This window comes from Babylonia areolata, chromosome 19 (genome assembly GCF_041734735.1).
Source record: "Babylonia areolata isolate BAREFJ2019XMU chromosome 19, ASM4173473v1, whole genome shotgun sequence".
Taxonomy (NCBI): domain Eukaryota; kingdom Metazoa; phylum Mollusca; class Gastropoda; order Neogastropoda; family Buccinidae; genus Babylonia; species Babylonia areolata.
Genome location: NC_134894.1, coordinates 54030993 through 54056522, shown reverse-complemented (window position 1 = coordinate 54056522; position 25530 = coordinate 54030993). Strand labels below are relative to the sequence as shown.

General features: G+C 41.4%; 2 protein-coding genes across 3 annotated transcripts in view; one reads left to right on the top strand and one right to left on the bottom strand.

The window, feature by feature from the left end:
* Nucleotides 1–133: 133 nt before the first annotated feature.
* On the bottom strand, nucleotides 134–17450 carry LOC143293852 (transmembrane ascorbate-dependent reductase CYB561-like). Its single transcript, XM_076605143.1, has 5 exons — nucleotides 17339–17450; nucleotides 15538–15755; nucleotides 14840–15042; nucleotides 14218–14372; nucleotides 134–5758 (listed from the first exon to the last, which is right to left on the bottom strand). Exons 2-5 carry the CDS (start codon nucleotides 15752–15754, stop codon nucleotides 5608–5610), a joined length of 726 nt encoding a protein of 241 aa, XP_076461258.1. The 5' UTR covers nucleotide 15755; nucleotides 17339–17450; the 3' UTR covers nucleotides 134–5607.
* LOC143293851 (glyoxal reductase-like) overlaps nucleotides 17417–25530 on the top strand; it is a 21823-nt gene continuing 13709 nt past the window's right edge. Inside the window, exons 1-6 of one of the 2 annotated variants that reach the window (XM_076605141.1) lie at nucleotides 17417–17588; nucleotides 21287–21367; nucleotides 22069–22176; nucleotides 22683–22871; nucleotides 24013–24104; nucleotides 24635–24745. In XM_076605141.1, the coding sequence (XP_076461256.1) occupies nucleotides 17531–17588; nucleotides 21287–21367; nucleotides 22069–22176; nucleotides 22683–22871; nucleotides 24013–24104; nucleotides 24635–24745 (639 nt within the window). In that variant the 5' untranslated portion in view covers nucleotides 17417–17530. The remainder of the gene's footprint in view (nucleotides 17589–21286; nucleotides 21368–22068; nucleotides 22177–22682; nucleotides 22872–24012; nucleotides 24105–24634; nucleotides 24746–25530) is intronic. The other variant, XM_076605142.1, reaches the window with a different exon arrangement.

The following is a 25530-nucleotide window of genomic DNA, read 5'->3' as shown; positions in this document are numbered from 1 at the left end:
ACAGCTCATCCCAAATCCCCAATACAAAGCCACACCCACGCTCACTCTGCTATTGTCCCAGTGCAAACAATCTTCAGGGTACTGTCACTGTCAGATCACCATGAAGACATCCACCTGAGGAAATCCTGCTGTGTTGTCAGTCACTTCAGTGATGTTTGGTTGTGTCTGTTCTGAATCAAGAGATGTAGGTCACCATCCATTAAGCCCCATCCTGACAACAAGTGCTTAATCATGTTGTCAGACTGAGTGAACATCTCTCCTCTGATGAGTTTTCCACTGATGACAGTAAGTACCTAGTTATGGAACCAGACTGACTGAACATTTCTCAGTCACACTCTTCCTGAATCGATTGCCAAACTCACCACAGGCAGAGAAGTTGAGGGGAAATCAAAGCAAAGGTTGCCATTGAGTGCAAGGCTGGTGCACACTGAAGATATGATTTTCATCAAACATTTATAATCTCACATTCATGACATGAGAAATTACAATAATAAATTTGAATGTAAAAAGACTGTACAAAATGGAGGCATACACTAATGACCATAAAAATGTGGCAGTATAAGAGACAGATGAGAACAGAGGAATGCCAAACAGCTCTTGGATTTCTAAGATACTTGGAGCTTTTGTCACCACTTCCCTACTTCAGTTAAAAGATGTTTCCAGAATGAGTAAATTCAAAATAAAAAATGAACTAATCCCCTGCAGTGTGTTGCAGTAATGCTCAACAGCAGTAAACTCCATCCAAGACATTTGAGCCTGCTCAAAATGAGGAGTGAAAAGGAAGAGTATGTGAAAGGAAACAGTCTGGTTTGGAAGAAAGCAAAGTTTCATACAAGATGGGCAACACAAAGTAATAATTCCAAAGGATGCCCATCTTCACCAAAAGCAGTTCATGGGATTTCTGTAATTTGTAAGGGCTGAAGTTTCCCTGGTCTTCAGAAGCTGCTTCTCATCAATGTTGGATTCCTGTGCTGTAGCCAAACAAGTACTGCAAATCGAGTACCCCATGGCAAATGGGCATCCCATACTTTGACTGTGAACACTGTGTCTTTGTCATGCAGTCCTAGAGAAAAGCTAAAAACCCTTTAAAGTTATTATTATGTGTTGTTCCGCTTCCTGAATTTGAACTGGTTGAAAATGAATAGCCAGTAATTTAATATTTTGTATCCTGTCAAAGATAGCTTTTGGAGAAAAGTGAGGGGGGTAGGTGCATCAGAAAACAAGCTAAAGATAATTCTTTAATGCTGAAAAACAGCCGAAAGAGGGGAACTTTAAGTACTATCATGGGATAACATGTTACAACAGCTTCATGTGGGCCATCAACCTCTTTTACAACAAATACTGCACTTTGGGTAGCTACTGTGCAAATTTCACAGCGTAGAACTAGCCTGTTTTTATCAATAAAATATTCAAGTGCGTGCATGCGATATCACATTAGCAACGATGCAATTAGCAGTAATATAGCCAAAAAAGCGATACCAAAGAACGTGATTGGCAAACATGAACAAGCAACCAGTACTATTAATTGTTTTTAAATATATGCCCTCTGTATACAGCAGGTAAGAAGGCAAAAGATCTTGCATTTTCTATTTATTGCTTTTGGGCATAATGATCAACACTTCTTAGTTGAATGACAACCTCACAATCCACAGGCAAATTTAACATCAAGAATGTGCACATCAATTTTGAAAAAAAAAAGTGGAAAACAGCAAATAAGAACCAGCTAAGTATCGATACAAATTACACAGAAGTGCTTGCAAAACAATTCACAAGATAATCTTACCTTTGAGCAGTTATCAAGAAATAATGGAAAATAAACAGAAATGTAATCAACGCAAACCAACACCATGTCTAAACAAAAGTGTAAGATTAAAATGTTAATTGAGCGTACACTGCCAATGACAGTATCATGTGCACAACTGACCACCAATAATAAAATTAATAAGAAGTGCCAAGACCGCCAACAATGAAAATAAATAGTAGTAGACCACTGAGCAACTTCATTCATGGGCTGCAGCTCTCATATTCACTAATATGTACATGAGTGTATGACTTTTTACCCCACCATGTAGGCAGCCATACTCCATTTTCGGGGTGTGCATGCTGGGTATGTTCTTGTTTCCATAGCCCACCACGCTGACATGGATTACAGGAGCTTTAACATGCATTTTCTATCTTCTGCTTGCACATACACACGAAGGGGGTTCAGGTACAACCAGGTCTGCACATATGTTGACCTGGGAGATAGGAAAAATCCCCACCCTTTACCCACTATGCGCCATTACCGAGATTTGAACCCAGGATCCTCAGATTTAAAGTCCAACTCTTTAACCATTTGGCAACTGATACTGAACTTTAAAAAAAAAAAGACTTATGGTCAGAACAGTAAGTACCAAGTAATAAAAATAAACTAAAAACCCACAGATTATTGTATTAAAGAGTAATTAAAGAAACTAGCACTATATTCCTCTCAACTTGGGTTACTTCTCTAAAATGACAGGCTGTTTTTTCAATACAGTGTAAACTTTCCCGTTACGGAATTTCAGAGCTAGCAAATTCTCAAAACTATCAATCAGTTCTTGATTAATTCTGTAAACCTTGCTAAAGATAATTATTTCAAACATACATAGCTTTTGTGAACTTACAAGCAGGAACAGTATCTGTAGATAATATCAAATCACAAGTTGCTTCAGCATTTGCAAATGATATGCAATCACAATCTAGAATTGACAACATATAAATTCTTATTTATGGCTCAATACATCCTCTGATTTACATGAATGACAATTTTGTTTGGAAAGAATTTTCAAAATCATTTAAGACATTTTGGTAATTTCTAAACTTCTCATTATAATTTACATTTTAAAAAACCCACATTTCCTATATTGCACTTGTAAAACAAATAAACCCCAGCTGCCACATAGACTGCTTTCAAAACATCACTTTTGAAATATAAATTAACAATTAATTGGCATACAACCTCCTTCAAAGAAAAATCTCGAGAGCAAAAACTACCTATAAATGTACGTTATAACAAAAGTTTGAGCACACTCCTTCCCAATCAGCAACCAAACTCAGATGAAATTCATGATAGATACGAAAAGATATAGTAAGCACAAAGAGATAATAAATAAAATTATTTGACTGTTGTAAGAAATACCCACAAACATACAACAGTTAGTGTGAGATTCACACCGGCTGCATTTCCATTACACCAGTTACTTTGATGCATGTATGCATTCTGATCAACTTGAGTTTTGTATATTTTACATTACACATACACAATTCAATGAATGCTGCAATAGATTGTTTTTTCTTGTGACATACATATATGCTTCTTTATTACTGTAATTTCATCAAAGTAATGATTATTTTCACTGCTAAATAACACTTCTTCTCATCAGTTTAGCAATAACATATGTATTATTGATTTTCATTTATCAGAACTATTATGAATGAAAAGTAATTGTTACTTTTCACTTTCACCATTACACTTTTTAAAAAAAGGTCAAGCACTGTTACTGTCATATTTGCTGTACCAGAAGCACCTGTTTAAAAGTGTTTTCTTGATTATATATTCACAATGTTGATTACTATCAGCAATATGCAGTGAAGCCTGAAGTTTACAAAAACAATTTTAATCATCAACACACAGTACTGGGTAATTAAAATTAAAACTTGATTACAACTTTTCAAACTGCTATCAATCAATCCATGACCACTAAATTTTGTTTCCATCCTCTTAAACATTTGCAGTCTTTCTCACTTGTTCTCTTTCTCTTACCCCTTGTTGCATCACATCACAATAAAATTCACTGTTTATGAACAATTTGTTCTCTAATTCCTATAAATCATAAACTGAGAGAGGAATAAAATAATGACTAAGGTAAAATAAACTTCTTTTTTTTTTAAGGCAAGTGCCATTGCTCCTAAGATGTTACTAATAGTAATGGAGGCATTATGATGCCAAATTTTCAACTTTTTTGCTTTATCCTGTTCTTTTCACTCAATCACTTTATAGACAGAGAAGCAAAGGCATGAATATATATACATATACATATACACACTTATCACCGGATTCTTATAAGATGGAAAAAAAACCCAACTAATGGTGAAAAACCACATGTTCAATCATTTTGCACAACCAAGAATGGCTTACAACAAAATAAAGAAATGAGACAAGTATATATTTTTGCTAAAAAATTCCTTTCCCAAAGGGACAGACTATACCAAAACAATTTATACAATATTACAATTAAGAACAGTTTTTTTACAGAAAAACAAAAAAGAAAATGAGTGCATAATTATTTTTGGCACAGATACCGTTCCCATGTACACAGACAGACCAAAACAAATTTGCAGTGTACAATTACACTTATCAGTCCGATGTCAAATATCACAAGTCTTAAAGTTGTTGTTTTTTTTTCAACAAACACTGCAGCCAGTTAGTTTGAGATCTAGTTCCATTATTTCTAGTTCTTTAAGAATTATTGCCAGGAACAAAATTCAAAATGAATTCAAGCAAGAGGTAAACACTAATTAGCTATTAAAAGTCAACATTCCAAAAGGTCTGTTTGGTTTTTTTTTTAATGATATACAACTTACCAGCATGAAAACACCACAAATACATGCTTATATTATTTTTTGAAGTTTTTAAAAAAGCACAAAAAAACAATCTATTTGCCTTGGTGAAATGAAATGATGCTAGAGAGAATTTTTGAAACGAATCTGTTCATCTGATGGAATGAAATGGAATGTTTATTTACAGAAAGAGTAAATCAATCCATCCTATTTTGATAATAATAGGGGAAATAATAATCAGTCTGTTCTGTTGGAATAAAATGAAATAATAATAGGTAAGGGGGCCGAATCAACAGATCAATCTGTTTGTGGTATAAAATGGACCAATTATGGGAGGAAATAATAAATCAATGTCTTCTGCCTTGTGGAATAAAATGGAATGATCGTAAAATGGAATAATTACAGGATGAAACTGGAAATCTGTTGGGTTTTTTTCCTTCTTGTGGAATAAATGGAATGATCAGGATGCTGAGATGAAAAGAACTGCCAATGGAGGAATACAGTAAATTAATCCTGGTGGAATCCAACAGCTGTTCACTCTAGTGGAATGAAATCACTGGAATGTTCATGGCACAAAAATCATCCTTTTTATCCCAGTTAAACAAATGGAATGACAACAAAAAAGAAATACCAGTAAAATCAGACTGAGCACTGGAAAAATTAAATGGAATGATCATGAAACAGAAATATATCAGAAAATCAATCTTCTTTGCAAAAGCTTTTTTTCTTTTCCTTTCCCTATTTCTTTAAAATACTCAGATCACTTTACCTATTAAATAAAGCATCAATAATGGCATGGAATCAGCCAGTTTGGCAACTAGAATGAAAATGAATACCAGAAAACAAATGACAGTTTGCTGCATGGAATGAAAAAAAAAACACAATCAAAATCAGCAGTTCAGCCCCTTTACCCAGCAGTGCAAAAATCAAAAAGGGTGTCAAAGACAAAATTCTATACCCCAAAAGGAAAGAAACAAAAAGATTGGCAAAAACAATGTGTCAGTTCAGTGAGGATGACCAGTTGCCTTATCCTGCCAAGCTAAAGTGATCCTCTTCAGGAGCTTGAGGTCGACGGTAATCCTCTTTTGTAACAAGGTAGATGACTAGGGTGACAAAGGCGGTGATAAATATTCCCAGCAGGTTAACCAGAATGCCCTGAGGACCTGACCACGGTGATCTGCAATAAAAACATGAAAAGGAAATTTTCTATCTAAAATTATGTTTAAATAACATACTTACCATGACCCACTAGTGCAGACTCTGGCAGGGGTCTGACATTCCTGTCCTGTGCAAACTACTATCCGCCTATGCGGAGAAAACGAAAGTACTACAGCCAATAACCTCCCGGAAGTAGGTAACCTCCCCTTTGTCCCGCTGGCTAGCGCCCTCTTTTGACAGCAATATGCCATCAGCAGCGCAGCGAGCAGGGAGAACAGGAAGCGGGGAGGACAGGAGGGTCTTGAATTTGGGTCACGGTAAGTATGTTGTTTAAACGTAATTTTAGATAGAAAATCTCCTTTTAATTCTCCTTAACTCCTAAAACTCCTTAACCGTGACCCAACTAGTGCAGAATAGCGCGACAAGGTGGAGGGCTCGCCTGTTCTACTGTCTGTGTGCTGCGATGGCCTGTTGTGCAACTACCACAGAAGCGATGCCTCTTGAGCCATCATCCCACAACCATGCGACGTCTCTCAGGTAGAAGTCAATGAAGGCGGCAGGGTTTTTCCAGTAGGCAGCATCCATGTCTTGCAGCCGTGTTGAGTGCGCTAAGGCAAGAGAAGAGGACCATGCTCTGACTTCATGTGCTCTGGCTGAGGAGGCATCAAGTCTCAATCCTTCTGCTCTATCGCCAGTGCGTTGCAAGGGCCTGTTGTGTGACCATTGCAGAGGCAATGCCTCTTGAGTCATCATGATCATCCCTAAAACAATATATGTCCATCAAGTGGAATTCAATGAAGGTAGAGTGTACTGTGTCACCTAAGGATATTGGTGCGGGCAAGGAAGACTGAGGTCCGCAGCTGTATTGTGGGAGAGGTCTGTGGACGACAGCTGTGCTGATAAATGTAGCGCAAAGAAAATTGGGTTGTTGTATTGAATCCACACTTTACTGAGAGCCCTTTGAATCAAAGGAAGGGAAGGAAACACATACCCTTTTGGGTTGTCTCACTTGAGCGCGGTTGAGCGTCAATGCAAGGAGGTGCACATGTGGTTTGATCTGATGATTCCACAACGGATGTGGGCCGATAGTGGAAGTGGTTTTTGTGTTTGAAGGAAACTGTGGCACGAGACAGAGGTAGGTCACCGTGTTGGGCCTGCCTCAGGCATGACAGCCAGATCTGTGGAGCTCCTCCATGCGAGCTGACAGGCGATGGGCACTCCCCCGCCCCCTGCCCCCCCCCGCCCCCCGCCCCCCCCACTTTTCTGTCGTTGCCAAAAAAGACAGCACTGGCATGTTGCCTATGCATAGAAGGGCAGACATTTGGCAACAAGAGACTTGAGGTCCCTGGTGTCTCTGGGACAGGGCTGTGTAATTGCCCAGGTAGGTACCATCACGATGGGGCATACGGAAGGCTTGATGGCTTCTCTACCTGAGTGTGGCGTGTTGGAGCAACCTGCAGAAAGTTGTCGGCAGTCAATGGCTGAGTTGGATCAGGTTGTGGGAGTGCACTTCATGTGCCCGCAGGTCACTGAGTCTCATTCTGTGGTGGAATTCCTAATGGAAGAGGGTTTCCATGGGGAAAATTTTTGCGGAAGATTCTTTAGTGAGAAAGGGGACCAGATCCATGACAGGCCTCTGGCTGTGTGTGGTGCGCACTAAGTCTGGGATGCAGCAGGGCGGGGGCAGGGAGGAAAGTGGCTGTAGATGTGTTGTACTGGCCATTTACATCAAATCACTGATCCGACATGTGTTTTCAGTATGGCCAACAGTAAAGTGAGAGCTGTATTATCGGTGGTTTCTGAATTGCAAAGTGAAATCATTAGCAGCTTAGTCTTTCATGGAGGACTATGTCTCTCAGACTAGAAGTCAAATTGCACTGGGACTTAGTGCTGTAGCCTTGAGAGCTAACTAGCGTTTGGGATCCGTCCCAATGGTGAGTCCAAAGGCCCTCTTGATCGAGGGACTGGGGATGCAACTTGGGCAAAACACTACTATAAATTGTATAATCAGATTCCAGCCCAAGTAGTCAGGACAGCAGTTGCCTGCTATGCTGATTTGATGGTCATTGTCGTACACGACTGATTATCATATACTGGTCCTAGGAGGACACCAGTCAGCATGGGTAAATCAGGAAACAGCTGCTGTGTGCTTGAGGGATGAAGGTCACACGTGTTCAGCGCTTGACGTTTAGTTCATCCGCGGAGAGAACTTGACCCTGCATTCAACTCAGGAGGGAAAGGCGCCACCTAAAAATAACACGCTACCGCGGGAAGAGTTAGAGCTTTAACTTGGAAGAACTGAGAGCACAAAACGCTATGAGTTCTCTTTCACGCTGCGCCTCCAGCCGTTATCAGCTGTTGGGCAGGAGAAAGACCAGTGTGCTGTTCCGCGCGATGGCAGCGGCCACAGGGAGAAAACAACACCTCTTCGTTAACTTTTGATAACACGTTGCTTGTCAACGCAATCGCTTTATGAATAGTATGGTCTGAAAGAGCACAGTCTTAGCTTTAAAACGATAGGAAACTCAAATGTGAACATCCGATTATTTTTCTCAGGATAACTGTTTGAAAAAAGCAGGTATGCTTACCACCAGTTTGTTAACATGCATTTTGAAACATTTTTAACACACTGAATCTAATCTCACAAAATTCGCTCAACGCAGACAATACATTCCATGCACAGCATTACACATCAGCATGCCTCTCACTAACCTGTGTTGATAGCTGGAAATTCTGAAGGAAGCTGTGGCGTGTTAAAGATCACAACTGTTTTGCAGCTAGTACAAGTACTCCACAGGCACACTGATTCAGTCATTCACGCACACTGAAGAAAAGAGAGAGAAGGAAACAGAACGAAAGAAAGGAAAGGATGAAGGAGAGAAAGAGAGGGAAGGAAACAGCACGAAAGAAAGACAGAGAAGAAAACAGAATGAAAGAAAGGAATGGAAGAAAGAAATGTGACAGAACAGAATGTGAAGGAAAACCAACCTCACGGTACTTCTGCTATGAAAAAAAACCACACCACCGCCAGTTACAATTGTCAGCACAGTTCTGTCAAGTAAATACTGCGATCTTAAAAAATATTTTCCAGCCAAGGAAAGTACTACCACCAACAAAAAGAGAAGTGTCCACTCTTTCCAACAGTACAAACATTAATGCCACAGATATAGGAGTATGCTCACCAGCCCGCTCAAAAGAGGCGCGCAAATTGCCACGCTTTAATAGAAGACAAAGAAGGGTCAGTGACGGGTTAGCAGGCACAGCAGCTGACCTACTTATCAGTGTCTGGCACTATCAGGCCTGTCAGGGGGATCTCGCAGTCGGCTAAGTGTGTGGTTCTGCTTATAGCCTAGACAGCAGTGAGGTGTCCACCATGCAGGTTATGTTGAAATGTAAGGAAGCCGGAAGGATTTGACGGGGTCTTGTGGTGCCACCATGTGTCTGAAAGACATGGTGCTTGCTTCCGAAGTGACAACAAAGTCATCCTCTGACAGGCCCTTGACTGAAGACTGGGGCTCTATGATGGGATAGCCTGCCTAGGCTAGAAACCCCTTGAAGTGTCTCATTGGAAAGACAGTGCTTGAGAAGGAATGCCCAACTGTTACCACAACAGTGGTTGTGTGTTGAGGCTGAAAGGATCGGGCAGTGAAGACCAAGTGCAGAAAGTGCTTTCGAACGCCAATTGTTTGAGACATCGATGCTGAATCTCTGTTCAAGCAAGGTGATGGGGTGAACTAATGTGCTTGAATGCGGCATCTGCCATGTCGGTATGAGTGGGCAGAAAGGTACGCCCCTATGGGTAATGAACGGTTCGTTGTGCTTTGTGAAACGCATCCATCCTCGTCAATATGCCATTCTCCCGAGTGTACAGGAAAACAATTATTACCCAGGCCTTACGCTACTAGTGAGGAGTGGAAGAGATGGACTTATGGTGATTGTCTCCTGCCCAGTGGGCAGTTTTTGGGCCCGCTAAAACTTGGAAAGAATGAAGGGCATGTGTGTCCGGAGTGGCACCTCCAAGTTGGACTGCTTCATCCCTCTTTGTACCAGGTTACAGCATCTCTAGCCCTGTGGGTGATTGTTGTAGGCAAATGAGTTGGGTTGCCTTGTCCCTCTATGCACCAAGAGAGGACATCCTTAGCCCTGTGGGTGGGAAGGGAGTGTGTGTGGGTCCCTAAGGACCAGCCACTACTGATATGTGAAGGAGCATACATTCAGGTGTGAATGAGGCAGTTTTGTCTGTGAGTGCAATCGTCCTCCGAAAGCAAGGTAGGGATGAATTTATGAAAATGAATACATATATGTGCAATGGGATTATAAACTTCCATCAACTCAAGTGATGGTGTCAGGAATATGCCAATGACATGACAAGAGATCTATTTACGATAAATAAGCGGCTGTATAAGCAAATGTGTAGCGTGCACAGATATACCCCAGTAAATAGGTAAGTGTGCATAATCCATAATGGGAAGGAATCTGTGTATGCACCTATATATAAGAGATGTACATACGCATATGAATGAAGTGCCAGTATATAGACACAGAGAGATCTGGGCATGTGAACAGAATGACGCAACTGCAAGTGTGTCTATATTGCTATGTAGGGAATCTCAATGAGTAGATGTCAATGAATAGAGATAGAAATAAAATTGTACATGTTAATATGAAAGTCGTATGAACCTATCCAATAAGCGCACACACATGTGTATACCGAGGGATAAGTATACATCTGTAAGTGTAAATAGAAATGTGTATAAATGTAGCAAGATATGGTATATATATATATATATATATATATAGATAAATAGATAAATAGATAGATAGATAGATATATGTATATACGAGGGTCATTCAATAAATAAGGTGAATTTTTTGGTATAAGGACTTCTAATACAGATAGAAGCTTACTTTTTTTCTTTTTTTTTTCAACGTAGTCTCCCAGCACTGTCACACACTTTTCCCATCTGTGCACAAGCTTCCGTATTCCCTCAGCGTAAAAATCTTTGGACTGATGTCTCAGCCAGTCGCTCACAACACTTTTGACTTCATCGTCACTTTCAAACTTCGTGCCTCTCGTGAACGCTTTCAAGGGACCAAACAGGTGAAAGTCTGAAGGGGCAAGGTCTGGGCTGTAAGGGGGATGAGGGAGCAGTTCCCAGCCCAGCTCGTTGATGGTCTGCACCGTTCGGGCTGCTGTGTGAGGCCTTGCATCTTTGGCACCCACCGGCAGCTGACCTTCGAGTAGCCAAGGTCATCAAGGACAATTTTGTGTGCTGTCCCAACAGATAAGCTCACAGTCCTTGCAATGTCATCCACTGTCACCCTTCTGTCAGACTGAATGAGGTCATTGACTGATTCGATCACCTCAGGAGACCTCACTTCTGTAGGCCTTCCAGGCCTGTCTTCATCCTCAACACTGCTCCGTCCTTCTTTAAACAATTTAGCCCACTTGTAGACATTTTTTCGGCTGAAACATGTGGCACCATACACAGTTGACATTCTCCTATGAATTTCAACTGGTTTGCACCCTTCAGCAACCAAAAACTTGATAACTGACCGCTGTTCAATCCTGGAGCATGCTTCTTGGTCGGCCATCTTTGTTAATCGCCAAAACTCTCAAAGTTTTTTTTAATCTGCAAAACAAATTAAATCCATGTGAAAAAGAAGTAAAAAAAAAAAAAAAAGTAAGCTTCTATCTGTATTAAAAGTCCTTATACCGAAAAATTCACCTTATTTATTGAATGACCCTTGTATATACACACACAATTTTTTTTTTGTTTTTTTTTTTTATTTGATAAGAAATCAAAAAGAATAGAAGGGGAAATATTGTGATTTATTTCCTGTTATTGTGTATTGTGTATAACCAGAAGAGCATGGTAATAGGGATGGTTGCCTGCAGAGGACTGTGTGCAAGTGTGGGGGGATGAAGAACCCCCAAGTTCATTGGCCAACAGCCTGAGAAACAGCAAGAAAGATGCAGTTGCTATGCAAAGTTGTGTAAAGTCCATGAATGGGCATCAGGACCCAATGAGAAACCGAAAGAAAACATCATTGGTGGACAGCACAGGGGGCAGGAGAGACGTGCTGTGTCGGCGAAAGTAATTACAGCTTCAACCGCCTAGGTTACCAATGTGGAGTTGCCTCCCTTGGCGCCGATAATCGTCGAAAAGGATGGAGTCTTTAGAGCACATATCCCCTGGTGCGACGTGTCCTTGCTGTAGAGGGAGGAGTGTCATGCTGCATGAGAGAGTCCGTGGTTCGATGCCACCGTAACCGACACAGGTGAGTAATTATAATGTCCCTTAGTGCCGTGGGCATCCCAACCCGAATCGGATGCGAGACGGTCGGGGCATGTGGCATGACGGTGCTGTAATCCAGTGTTATGGGCGTCGTGGACAAGGGGGTGACAAGTCCGTCGGCTTGCCGTGGGATGTGCATCCCCCTGTAGCTGAACGGCGGTCCAACCTCGCAAAAAGCTCCTGCGAGAGGACCGACGTTCAGCTGTTGTGTGTTGACGGATAAAGGGATAGACAAGATCGGCCCGAGCACTGCCGAGAGGCAGTATCGAGTTATTAAGAGGCACTCCAACGTGGAAGTGCAGATATTAGTCTGGGTAACAGCAGAGTTAGGCAATGGGGCTGAAGAATCCAGCACTGCCGAAGTTCAAATGGGGCGTGCACGTACCTGCTCTGTGGGCGAGGGGTGGTGCAGGTGCAGGTGCAAGGTGTGGCACGGGGAAGCAGAGTGGTGCATAATTGCTGCAGCAAGTTAGCGATGAGTTGCTGATTGTTTGGTTGAGCAGCTTGCTGAGACGCCATTAGTGGATGGGAAACAGCAGCAATCAGCGGTGTGGCCAATGGGGTCATCACCGCATAGCTTGGTGGGACCGTGCACGCACCCGCGCTGTAGGCGAGGAGCAGTGCCGGCGCAAGGGAAATAACTGCGGCGGTCACCGGCAAGGGTGCCGAAGCAGGGGCTGCCTCCCTTGGATCGGGCGCTCCGGACAAGGAGGGGGATGCACGCGTATGGGCAAGCATATCCCCTAGTGGTCCACCTTCCTCCCTACACCAGGGGAGGGCATCCCTACGCGCCTCGGTCGCCGTTGGATCCAAGACGGTTGAGGCATGCCACGTGGGGGGTCACGTGATCCGATGTCACGGCCGCCACCACGGACGCATCGTTCATAGGGCCCAGTCTAACGTGCAGATCCAAAACAAGCTGCTGTTTTTTTGTTTTTTTGTTTTTTGGGGGTTTTTTGTTGTGGTGTTGTTTCCCCAAAGGGATTGTGGCACATTCCATTGGTGCAACTGTGGGTATGGGTAAAGAGATAGAGGAGGTTGACTCGTACACTGCCAACTGGCAGGGCCGAGAAAACGCGGATCGTGTCGAGTGCGTTCACGGATCGATAAAAATTACATTAAAGGCAACACTGACCTGAGTGTGTGGCAACAACCCTCTAGAAGTCACCAGAGGAGGTGGTGGAGGTCTGGAGTTGACCAGAGGAAGTGGAGGCGGCGGCGGGTTGGCGTGGTTGAGAGGGCCAGGAGTGGAGGGCCCAGAGTGTCAGCGAATCGATCGCAATTGCGCCTTAATTTTAGCGCGATCGCCCAATCGAGCTACATAATTATGTGACCTGGTTGGAGACATAATTTGACAAAAAACAAGAACACCAGAGAATCGACAGACAGGCAGAAAATATGAAAAAACTTAGCCGTATGAAGAGCACAGGAACAGGAGTCATGATGGCTGCCGGAAAAAGAGGGCGCTAGACAGCGGGACAAAGGGGAGGTTACCTACTTCCGGGAGGTTATTGGCCGTAGTTTCGTTTTCTCCACATAGGTGGGTAGTAGTTTGCACAGGACAGGAATGTCAGACCCCTGTCAGACCCCTGCCGGAGTCTGCACTAGTTGGGTCACGGTTAAGTATGTGTAATTAAATGTATATTTCAAGACCAGATGAAGAATCATGCAAAACTATTCTGTGAAGGCATACTACACATTCACCTCTCTCTCTCTCTCTGAACTGGAAAAAAAAGTTATAAAAGCAGAAAAGTGAACAGCTGACTCCAAAGCAGTTTCCATCAACAGTTGAATGATTAAAGAATCTAATAAAGCAGATGAAACGCACTGACTTTGGTTGAAGATTACAATACAAAGGAAACAACTATAGCCATGGCACTTGTTTTGTTTGATTCTTTAAAATATATATTTGAAAGTGACTGGTGAGACCTGACTGGCAGACCAAAATTATATACTTAAAGAGACACAAGTGAAATGAACAAATATACACATAACTAATGTATAGTGATATGTATAGCATATGGTGATAATCTGAGAAATAACCACAACCTGAATCTCTCATGAACCAATTTCCTGCTCCAAATGTCAATGAAGATGTGTAAAGAAAAAAAAATTACACAAAGAAATATCAAGCAATAAGATTACATTCAAAGCACTGACACACATATTCAATATTTACACTTTGAAAATGGCATTTTCGGTAATGCCCAGAAGGGCAGTAACTCCAGCAAGTGCCAGCAGAGTGGCTCCCCAGAAGCGGTGGTATGGCATGTAATACTGCTTCATGGCAATGCCAACAGCAGGCGTCAAGTAGGCAGCAAATCCCAGCAACCACTGTAAACAAAAAGACCCAAGTAAAACTACTGTCAGTTTCACTATTAGCTGACTTTTTCCCATCACATCAATCACTGTGTTGTTAACACTGGAAGATATACAGCTGGTTCCAACCTCATCTCCTACAACGGTTTCTAATGTGGTTTACATTTACAACATGTTGCTGTGCATGCATATTTGATTTTCTGTAGTTGGGGGTTTATTGCACATGAACATATGTCAAGTGGGAGACTGAAAAACCGTGCACTTCCCACTGAGTATGGAAGGCTGATGACCCAACACTCAGCTAACATATTTGTCAGAAATTCTTCATAACACAGCTTGTCCATTTGCATAGATATCAACACAAACACACATACACTCACAAACACACATGACTGCACACAAAAACTTATGCACACATGCACCTTTGCACACATACAAAAACACAAGCTATACATCACCAATTTTATCAACACACTTCTGACCTGCAATCCAAAGGCCACAACCACAAACAAGCCCAACCAGCTGTGCAGAGAGTACAGGTTAGGCATGCCCTCTGAGTGGTGGGCATCGAAAACTGCTACCAGGCCCACTACAGCAAAGATAAGGGCCACACAATGGATGCCTGCATGGAGAACCTTGATGTACACTTTCCGGTCATTACGAAACACTCGGTAGGCCAGAATCCCTGAAAAACAAAAAAGAAAGGTTAAAGGATAATACCCAATGGTTATAAAATATATAATATGTTACTGGTTTGGCACAAAAAGGTTTTGAAACATTCTTTTTTCTCTCTCTTCATGTTTAGCACATGTGGTAAAATATTTCAGTCTGGACACACACTGATTTAAATGATCTTATTCCAAAAAAAAAAGCCAGTACAATAGTACATATATATGTGAACAACACCAAACAACTTGCAGCGTTTTTTTGTTTTTTTTAAATATCTCGGCAATGACAGAATCAAACTGATAAGTGACATGAGGTATTTTGACTATAAAACTGTGCATACAACACGCACCCCATTAGAAAACATGAATTCTTGTCAAAGACACAGGTCCGAGAGACAGGTCTGATTTCTGTTCAGCATGATTTGATTTCTACAGTGAACTCAACCATAAGGAGAAGAAGAAAAACAAAAAATAATGAAAGATTTATTAAACCAAGAAAACAACACACTGACCGTCTGCATACAAAAAGATCATGCCCAGAATCATGAAAAGAGGGTGTAGGTTAAACTGGTGGTCTGGATCAGAATGCCAGGCAAAGCCTCCTTGGAAGTGCCCCATCCACACCGCTACCATCACCACCGCCAGTACTCCAAACACCTGAGCCAACACCACCAGCCAGGTGAAGAAGCGCAGGTCTGCAGTTGACTTGGAGACATTGTCAAAGAACATCCTGAAACCAAAAATGTGAAAAACACATGCCAGCAAAAAATATCTTCAGATAAGCAATGCACCATTAAACAACATTTTCATTTCAAGTGTCAGTGACAATGAATAGTCTGCAGGCCTTACTCATCTACTGCTTTCTTGTTCATAAACAGAGAAATAAACTTAACTCGAAAATGACTATGCTATGAACATAAAATATGTGAACCTGCAAACCCAACAGACTCTGACATACATTTCATGGATGTTTGTCTTCAAAACATCAATGTAATCTCAATATTCATGGATTATAAACTGGTCAGGTTATACTGACTATTGTTCATCATTTTGTGAGGATCAAGCTCTGATAACAATAGTTTGATCTGACTGATATGCTGACAACAGATTTTTTTTATCCTGAAACATGAGAAAAAATGCATAATATACAAACACTGTTACATCACTCAGAAGAACATTAATGCAAAAATATGTATTCTTGACATTTCTGGAATGATATAATAATAATAAATAACAATTAAAGCTGTTCTGAAAGTCATTCAAAGCTCTCTCTTTTTTGCTAAGGAATCTAGAACATTCATCAGAAATATGCTAAATTATAAAAACTGTGTGTGCCATTCATGCAGCAAACTTAAAATAATGCTATTTAATCATAGTGGATTGTGGCAACTTAGACAACAGGCAAGAACAACAGAAACAGCTGTCTTGACTGCACTGTTAACTGTAGAATCCAATTTCATATATTCACACACACACACACACACACACACTTTTTATGAATACTACATTATGCACAAATTACAGAAATACTAACACCAGCACTTCACAATGCATGTAATCATTTCACTGATTATGTGGTGAGTTATTCTGCTGGGTTATAATTCCAAGAATCCTCCAACCCTTTTTCCTTTACCAACACTTAAAATATTGAAAACTAAATTCTAAGCAAGGAAGCAAGCAAAAACTGGAGTCCTGGAGTCTGGTTCCAATTTGTTTTGACAGAATATGCAAGTCTTGATTTAAAAAAAACCAACACTGGCTCTGCTGGCCTTAACAATAAGGTCATCTGATGGGCATATATCTCAGGAATATATACTACTGTCACAACATCAGCCTGCATCTAAAAAGTATCATCCCATTAACAGTCCACCCAAATGACTTATATATTTGTGTGCATGTGTGTTGTGCATATGTGTGTGTGTGTGTGTGTGTGTGTGTGTGACTTTGTTGCTGTACATCATGTCCCACCCATCCAACCTTCCTGCTCAACGTTTCCTATGCTAAACTCCCTCACATCTGTCACCCTTTCGCCACGCTCCATATATTCCTTTGGCAGGTGTGAAAACGAATTGCACAGATTATATCCAAGGCCTGGTGTGAATCGGATGACGGTAATCGATTGATTGTTATCGTGGTCGAGCATGCGAAAGCAGCTGCAGATGTGAACTGAATGAAAAAGAACAAAAAAGTCTGCTAGCCGTGTACTGTCAGTAAATGAAAGTCATCGGTAAACAAGCCGGCAACATATACTGCATTTTTATCAAAATACGATTTAATACACAAAATAATACTTTATCGACACATGGAACATACCTGATCCACACGCCCAGCTTAGCTACGCAGACGACAGCCGTCACCTTCTTGGCGTTTGCCAGGATGAACAACTCTTAAAAACTTCCCGAAAGTCTCAGGGTACGTTATCTACCTTCAGCATGCTGTTGGCTGATCCCAAATCAAAGATCGTGGTGCCAGGGTAAAATTTACAATCCGTAAGCTACTGACGAGATGAGTGTCATAAAGTGTATCCAGTTAAACAATAGTGTGGCGATGCCACTCCTTGGCTGTAAGTGGCTGTTTGCAAGGCTGAGCAAATCTCTGTATCTTTCTGTCTCTGTCGGCTGTCTGTCTGTCTGTCTGTCTCTGTCTCTGTCTCTGTCTCTCTCTCTCTCTCTCTCTTATAGCATATCAATATTGAGGCATGCAGGCCTCATAAGGCATATTGCCCACTTGAAGTGGGGAAGAAAAAAGAGTCCCCATATATAAGCATTTTTCCAACATCGAGTGCGCAATGCTTGTCAGTCCATAATCTCCCTCTCTCTCTCTCTCTGTCTCGAAAGTTAAAAAATAATCACTCTAAAGTTTGAACTGTCATAGCGTTTAGGTTGGATGGTCGACTCAAAGAAGCGGAAACTTGTATCGTTTTCTTATATGCACGGAGAAAGTGCAAATTAACCGAATATGCATAGGTTTACTTTTCTTTTTTCATACATTTTTTGTCGGTTGAGCACGCCGTGAGTTTGTCGAACGTGGGTAAAACCGTTTTCGACACAAGTGTTTTTTGTGTGTTTTTTATTGTCTTTCAACAGACCTTGTGATTTTCTTTGCAGGGTTGTTGCTGCGGCTTTGATTCATGTATTCAGGCTGTTATTGTTTTGGCTGTTTTTATGTTGTTAAACGATTATTCGGATGTGTCCCATGCCAATAGGACTGTAATGACAATGGCATTAAAACATTTTTCAGATCAGTTCAGTTCTCTCTCTCTCTCTCTCTCTCTCTCTCTCTCTCTCCATTTTACAAAATACATTTACCAGAACTGACTACTTTTGTTCAGGATGCCAGGAACAAAGCCAAAACACAAACCAAAAAAATCAGCATGACACTGTCAATTGAACTTGTGGGAAAGTAGACAGTCATGGCTTTTGAAAATTGGACCCCAAAAATGTTGATCTATATTGAAACTGTACTGTGTACATTAGCTGGGTAAAGTAGCTGCAAGTGCATGCATGTTGAGATATTTCAAAGAAGCAGCTGGTCAAACACTAGTAGTACGGATTGCATTTAGATAATGTCTTCATGACATATATTGTCCACTCAGGTCCATTAAACTTAAATGTAAAACTTGAAATAATAATAATGATAGTAATAAACTCCCCATATAATGGGCTCTAAGCACCTCACATGAAACAATACATATACAATAGTGCATAATAGCATACCTCTACACATAATGTGACATATGTATATTCAAATTTCAGTGTGGGGATAAAGATGGATATATATATATATATATGTACTGTGAAGATCTGAGTGTTTCTGTCAGTGCCTTTTGTGAGATAATATACACTAATACAGGAAAGGGATATATGCAGATGTGTTTCTATAGGTCTGCATACTTTACTTTGGCATATTTAGAGACTATTTTATATGACTGTAAAAATCCAGCTTTTATTGTGTTTTGAATGGATATTTTGCTTTCTATCGAATTACTTCATGCAAATGATGGCGTTCTCTTTCACCACAAACCTGGTATAAAATGTCCAAATTACCTGTGAAATTCTAAAGCACTTGAGACATGTCAACAGTTTTTGCCAAATAAATTCTTCTTCTTCTTCTTCTTCTCAGTGTTGCCTGTTAAGGTGACATTTACACCCCCAGTAAATCTCTCTCTCTCTCTCTCTCCTTCCCTCCCTCCCTCCCCCCTCTCTCCATCTGTCTAACTTTTTATATATGTCAGGAACATGAAAGCTTGAATGTTTTATAACATTAGTGCAGACAAATTTTCCTTCTTTTTTTTTTTAATGGGAACAAAATATTTTATTTTTAGACAGTGAAATGTTTATTCTTTCTTTCATGCAAAAGTAATTCTTTAGAAATTATATATATATATATATATATGCCATTAACAGCCTGGCATCAGGCAAGGCACCTGGCAGTCACAGAATTCCCCCAGACCTCATTAAACACTGCAAGACTACTCTTCTGCATCCTCTGCACACAGTCCTCTGTCAGTGCTGGAATGAGGGAGCTGTACCGCAGGACATGAGGGACGCCAAGATTATCACCCTCTACAAAAACAAGGGTGAAAGGAGGGACTGCAACAACTACAGAGGCATCTCATTTCTCAGCATTGTAGGCAAAGTCTACGCTCGGGTCCTCCTAATTCGCCTGCAGAAACTGGCCGAACGCGTTTACCCAGTATCACAGTGCGGCTTCTGAGCAGAGAGATCCATGGTAGACATGATCTTCTCCCTTTGCCAAATCCAGGAGAAGTGCAGAGAGCAGAGGATGCCCCTGTATGTCGTATTCATTGACCTCACCAAGGCCTTTGACCTAGTCAGCAGAGACGGCCTTTTCAGGGCTTTTCGAAAGATTGGCTGCCCCCCCAAACTGCACAGCTTGATTGAGTCCTTCCACTCCAACATGAAAGGGACGGTGAGGTTTATTGGTAACCTCTCCAAGCCCTTCGATGTACACAGCGGTGTCAAGCAAGGCTGTGTCCTTGCCCCCACCCTATTTGGAATCTTCTGTGCTCTTCTTCTGAGACATGCATTCAGCACAGCGCAAGAAGGGATCTACCTGCAGACTGGATCAGATGGCAGGCTCTTCAACCTCGCTCGCCTCAGAGCAAGGACAAAAGTCTGCGAAGCCCTCAACAGAGACATGCTCTTTGCTGATGATGCCGCAGTTGTGACCCACACCCAGCGGGATTTGCAGTCACAAATGGACCGCTTCTCCCAGGCCTGCAAAGATTTCAGTCTGACCATCAGTCTCAAGAAGACAAATGTCCTAGGCCAAGACACACCATCTCCACCAGCCATCACCATTGATGACTACGAGCTTGAAGCCATCCATCAATTCACTTACCTTGGGTCCACCATCACTGACAAACTCTCCCTTGACACCGAGATCGACAAGAGGATCGGGAAGGCAGCCACAATGCTAGCCCGCCTCACACAAAGAGTGTGGACAAATCCCAAGCTGACCACGAAGACAAGGATGGCTGTCTACAACGTCTGCGTCCTCAGCACCTTGCTGTATGGCAGTGAGGTGTGGACCACACATGCTCATCAAGAGAAAAGGCTCAATACATTCCACCTGAGAAGCCTACGGCGCATACTCGGCATCTCCTGGCAAGACAAGGTGACAAACACCAAAGTCCTGACTCGCACTGGCCTCCCGACCATGTATACCATGCTGAGACAGCGTCAGCTGCGCTGGCTGGGCCACGTTCACCGCATGGAAGATGGTCACATCCCAAAAGACATCCTTTATGGAGAGTTCGCCATGGGGCAGAGAAGCATCGGCCGCCCACAGCTGAGATACAAAGACGTTTGCAAACGTGACATGAAGGCACTTGAGATCAACACTGAGTCCTGGGAGGGCCTTGCAGATGACCGCAACAGATGGAGAAGCACTCTCAAGAATCAGCTATGGATTGATGAGGACAAACTGTCAGCTGCTGCAGCAGAAAAGCGAGCTCGCAGAAAAGGGACAGACCAGCATCAGCTTACACATGTGATCGCTGCGACAGAGACTGTGTCTCTCGCATCGGTCTCTACAGTCACAGGCGACGCTGCTTGGTCCAAGCAGACAGCCCAATTAGACATTAGGACGGATATACTCTATCCATGGTCAGCCATGACCGAAGAAGGCCCACTAATTCTTTAGAAATTATATATATATATATATATATATATATATATATATATATATATATATATAAAGTTATTTTTATTCTGGAGTGTTACTGTTGTGTTTCAGTGGGGACATTCAAAATCCGGGGACAGGAAACAGTTCATCGTATTCTGGATTCAGCTCTTGCTGCGGGCTATCGGTCTTTTGGTAAGATAGATAAATTTATCTATTTGTTTGTTTGATTTCATTTTTAAGATTTTGCATTCGTTGTTGATTGGTTTTGGTGAATTGATTGTTTAGATATTATGTATCATTTATGATCTGACTTATGTTAATCTAATCTCTAACAGATGTCTTTGTTATTCTCTTTTGATTCCGGTGTTCTAAGTTTTTACCTTCTTATTTTATGTATTGTGTGTAGCTGTTGGTTGGTTGATTGCCTGAGTGTTTTGTTTTGTTTTGTTTTGCTTTTTGGTTCACATTTTCACACCAAGATATAAATTTCATAATCCACCATTCTTTTTATCCATGACGGTATATAAGTTTGTAGTGTACATAGTAGATAAGTTTGTGGTGCATATAAACAGAATACATGTGATTCTTTTTCGCATACACAGAGTGTGCGCATGTATGTGTTTGTGTTTGTGTCTGTGTGTTTGGTTGATTGATTAGGGTTTTTTTATGCATGTGGCTGGTTGGCTGGCAGGTTGATTTGTTTTTAAGTGAGGAAAAGAAAAGAAAGACTGGAATCAACAGGCATGCTTTGGCAAAAATGTCCATGCTGTGATTATTAAAACTATCTATTTCATAGTCACGGCAGTCATCATTATTGCATGCAATTCCATAACTAATTCCTCTGATGGTATGTGATACCTCACAGCACAGTGTTAATTCTGGACTGTTTTCAGACACGGCATCTGTATACCGCAATGAGGAAGACATTGGGAGGAGTCTGCAGACCTTGTTGCCTAAATATGGACTTTGTCGTCAAGACATTTTCATCACAAGTAAACTGGGTATGTTTCTCTTGTAAACCAAATGGATATTTTGGATGACATATTCATTACTGTCATTTCTTATATACATTCCTATGACTGAAGTTTTTAAGTTTCAACAAACAAAAACAAAACAAGCACAGAAAGAACAGGTTTAAATGGATTATTAGATTACTTTTCTTGCATTTTTTAAACAGTTATAGTATATTATATAAGTTTTATTTGCTTGTTATTTAGCTGTTTCATTTGATTTCCCCAAATATGAACAGCAAAATACTTGAATGCAACTCTTTAATGCAGAAAAACGTTCTTCAGTCTCAAGTCAATCTTTTACTCTGTCTTCTTCGTCCTTTTATGGTTCCTTACCTTCTTTCTTCCTCTGTTCTTCCATCCATCCTGCCCATCTCCCCCCCACCCCCAACCCCTCCCCAGCCCCTCCCTCCCCTTCTCTGGTTGGTCCTTTACATTCCTTTTATTATTTCCGTATTTTCTCTCACCATTCATTCCCATTTCCATTCCTCCATCAGCCCCCAAGGATCAGGGGCGAGGTGCTTGCAGAGAGGCGTGCCTGCTGTCACTGGCACGCTTGCAGTGCAGTTACCTGGACCTGTTCCTCATCCACTGGCCAGGCACTCAAAAGATGCAGCCAGGAGACAGCCGCCATAAACCCAACCGCCTGGGCAGCTGGGCCGACATGGAACAGCTGTATGAAGAAGGTAAAAGTGACGATGGAACTGTATTGGAACATGACAAAAGAAAAAAAACAGAACAATTAAAATGAAGTAAAATTGTCATCAGTGAAGTCTTCTTTCTTCTTCGTTCATGGGCTGCAACTCCCACTTTCACTCGTATGTACATGAGTGGGCTTTTACGTATATGACTTTTTTGGGTATGTTCTTGTTTCCATAACCCACTGAATGCTGACATGGATTACAGGATCTTTAACATGCATATTTGATCTTCTGCTTGCGTATACACATGAAAGGGGTTCAAGCACTAGCAGATCTGCACATATGTTCACCTGGGAAATCAGAAAAATCTCCACCATTTACCCACCAGGCACTGTTACCGGGGACCCTAAGATTGAAAGTCCAGTGCTTTAACCAGTTGGCTATTGCACCCATCAGAATGAAATAAAATTGTCATCAGGGAAGTCAAGTTGTCATGCATTAAACCCCCTGGGCAGTTGGGCCGACATGGAACAGCTGTATGAGGAAGGCAATCAACAATGGAATTGATTCAGAGCATGACAAAAGGATCAGAATGAAATAATGACATTGTCATCAGTGAAGTCAAGATGTCATCGTGCATTTTATCATCAGCTCCTGCACCAGGTTTGATGCTTCTTATCGTCAGTGGAGTCAGTTTGTGAAGAAGATGGATGAGGATGGAATTGTATTGGAACATTACAAAATAAATGATACATATATGTAAAACATTAAGATAAGATGAAATACAACTATGATCAAGGAAGTCAAGTTGTAATGCATTCCGTCATCAACTACACCAGGTTTCACGCTTCTCACCATAATTAATTTGTGATGCCTTTCGTTATTTTGAACCCAGTCTCTGATCTTTTGATTAGCAGTGAAGTCATGGGTTTTTGTTGTTGTTTTTTTAAATGTTTATATATATATATATATATATATATATATATATATATATATATATATATATATATATATATTATAAATGAAGTCAGTTTTTCATTTCCATTTCATCAGAAACATTGGGAGTTAGTTTTGTGTGCATTTTTTCATCAGTGATGATATGTTTTCTTTCCTGTTCTGTTTTTTCAAAAATATTGCATGAAAATTTTCAGAGATAAAGAGGTGTTGGTGAATATGATGATGACAGGTAAGCTGAGGGCAGTTGGGGTATCCAACTTCTTGCAGCATCACCTGGAGGAGTTGACAGGTGTGTGCAGAGTAACGCCTGCTGTGCTGCAGGTAATGAGGAGGTGTCCAGTACACCTGTAGTGGTGTGGCATGGTGCACTGTGGTTGTGCATGCATGTGAATTATAGTGTGTGTGTGCGTGTGTGTATGTATGTATGTATATTAATACCTGATAACAGATGTGTGTGTGTGTGTGTTAATGATGCTGTTGTTAATCCCAAATTTACATCTTTTCACTAATAGTGTATGTGAGTGTTTGTCTGTGTGATTCATACAGAGTTACAATTTGCTGCTGTTGATGATAGTATGTGTATGTGTGAATGTATAGTGTGTGTATGTGTGTGTGTGAATGTGTGAGTGCACATGTGCATGTGTGTTTGTGCACATACCACATGCATATGTGCCTGTGTATGTTATATGTATGCATGTTTATGTATATCTATATATGGAGAGAGAGTGTGAGAGAGAGAGATAGATATATGTGTGTGTGTTTGGTACAAGTTTTTATGATTATGTCTGTGATGCTTGTTTCCCCCTTTAACAAAACTAATAGCCATAAATGAGCCAGTGTTGTGTTTGAAGATTGAGTTCCACCCCCACCTGGTGCAGAAAGACCTGTTGTCGTGGTGTCAGCAGAGCGGTGTTCACTTCCAGGCGTACTCCTCTCTGGGCACCACCAGTGAGGACAATAAGGTCAGAGGTTCTGTGTGAGCCGTTTTCTGTGTTCACTTTAACTCACTCCAGACCAATAGTTTTCCTTCTTGCTTTCCCCTACAGACGACCCATTTGTTAGGGTTAGGGGGAAAAAAATCACAAAAAATACAAAACACAAAGTAACTTAATGGAACTCCCTGTACTTGACCCACTGACCCCTCTTCTCACGTCATGTGTCTGCCCACACCCCTCCCTCCCTTCACAGCCCTCAGAAGCTGAGTCACTGTCAGTACCTTCTTGCTGGTAGCTTTCTTCATTGCAGATACTTTTTTCAATGTCTTCATCATCCTCGTCAATGTAGAAACCTTCAGTTTGAAGCACTTCAATCACTTCAGCAGCAGTAAAAAGCCACTGTCATAATCTAGTTTACTCCAAAAATTTCCACTTGTATCGCCTGTGACACCATTTTCAATACCCATGCAGATTAGCCTGTCATGTGGGGTACCAAGGTCAATGGCTGGCCAGCGAGTGTATGGTTACGGAACCTCACGAAGAAACTTTCCATTCGACCCTTGACACGTTCACAATGCCCGATGTAGCTGCAATTTTTATGCTACCCCATGAGGAAAACGTAGACAAATTTTTAATTGTCGAAACCACTATAGCATTCCATCGTCCGGAACGCTACCATACATCAGGAACGCTATAGCGTTCCATTGTCCGGAGTGAGTTCAGGCCTTCTCTCTTCAGCTGCTACTTGCAGGGATGAAATGATAAAGTTCTTTACTCCTGTTAGGTTTTCTTGCTGCTCTTCAGCCACTCAG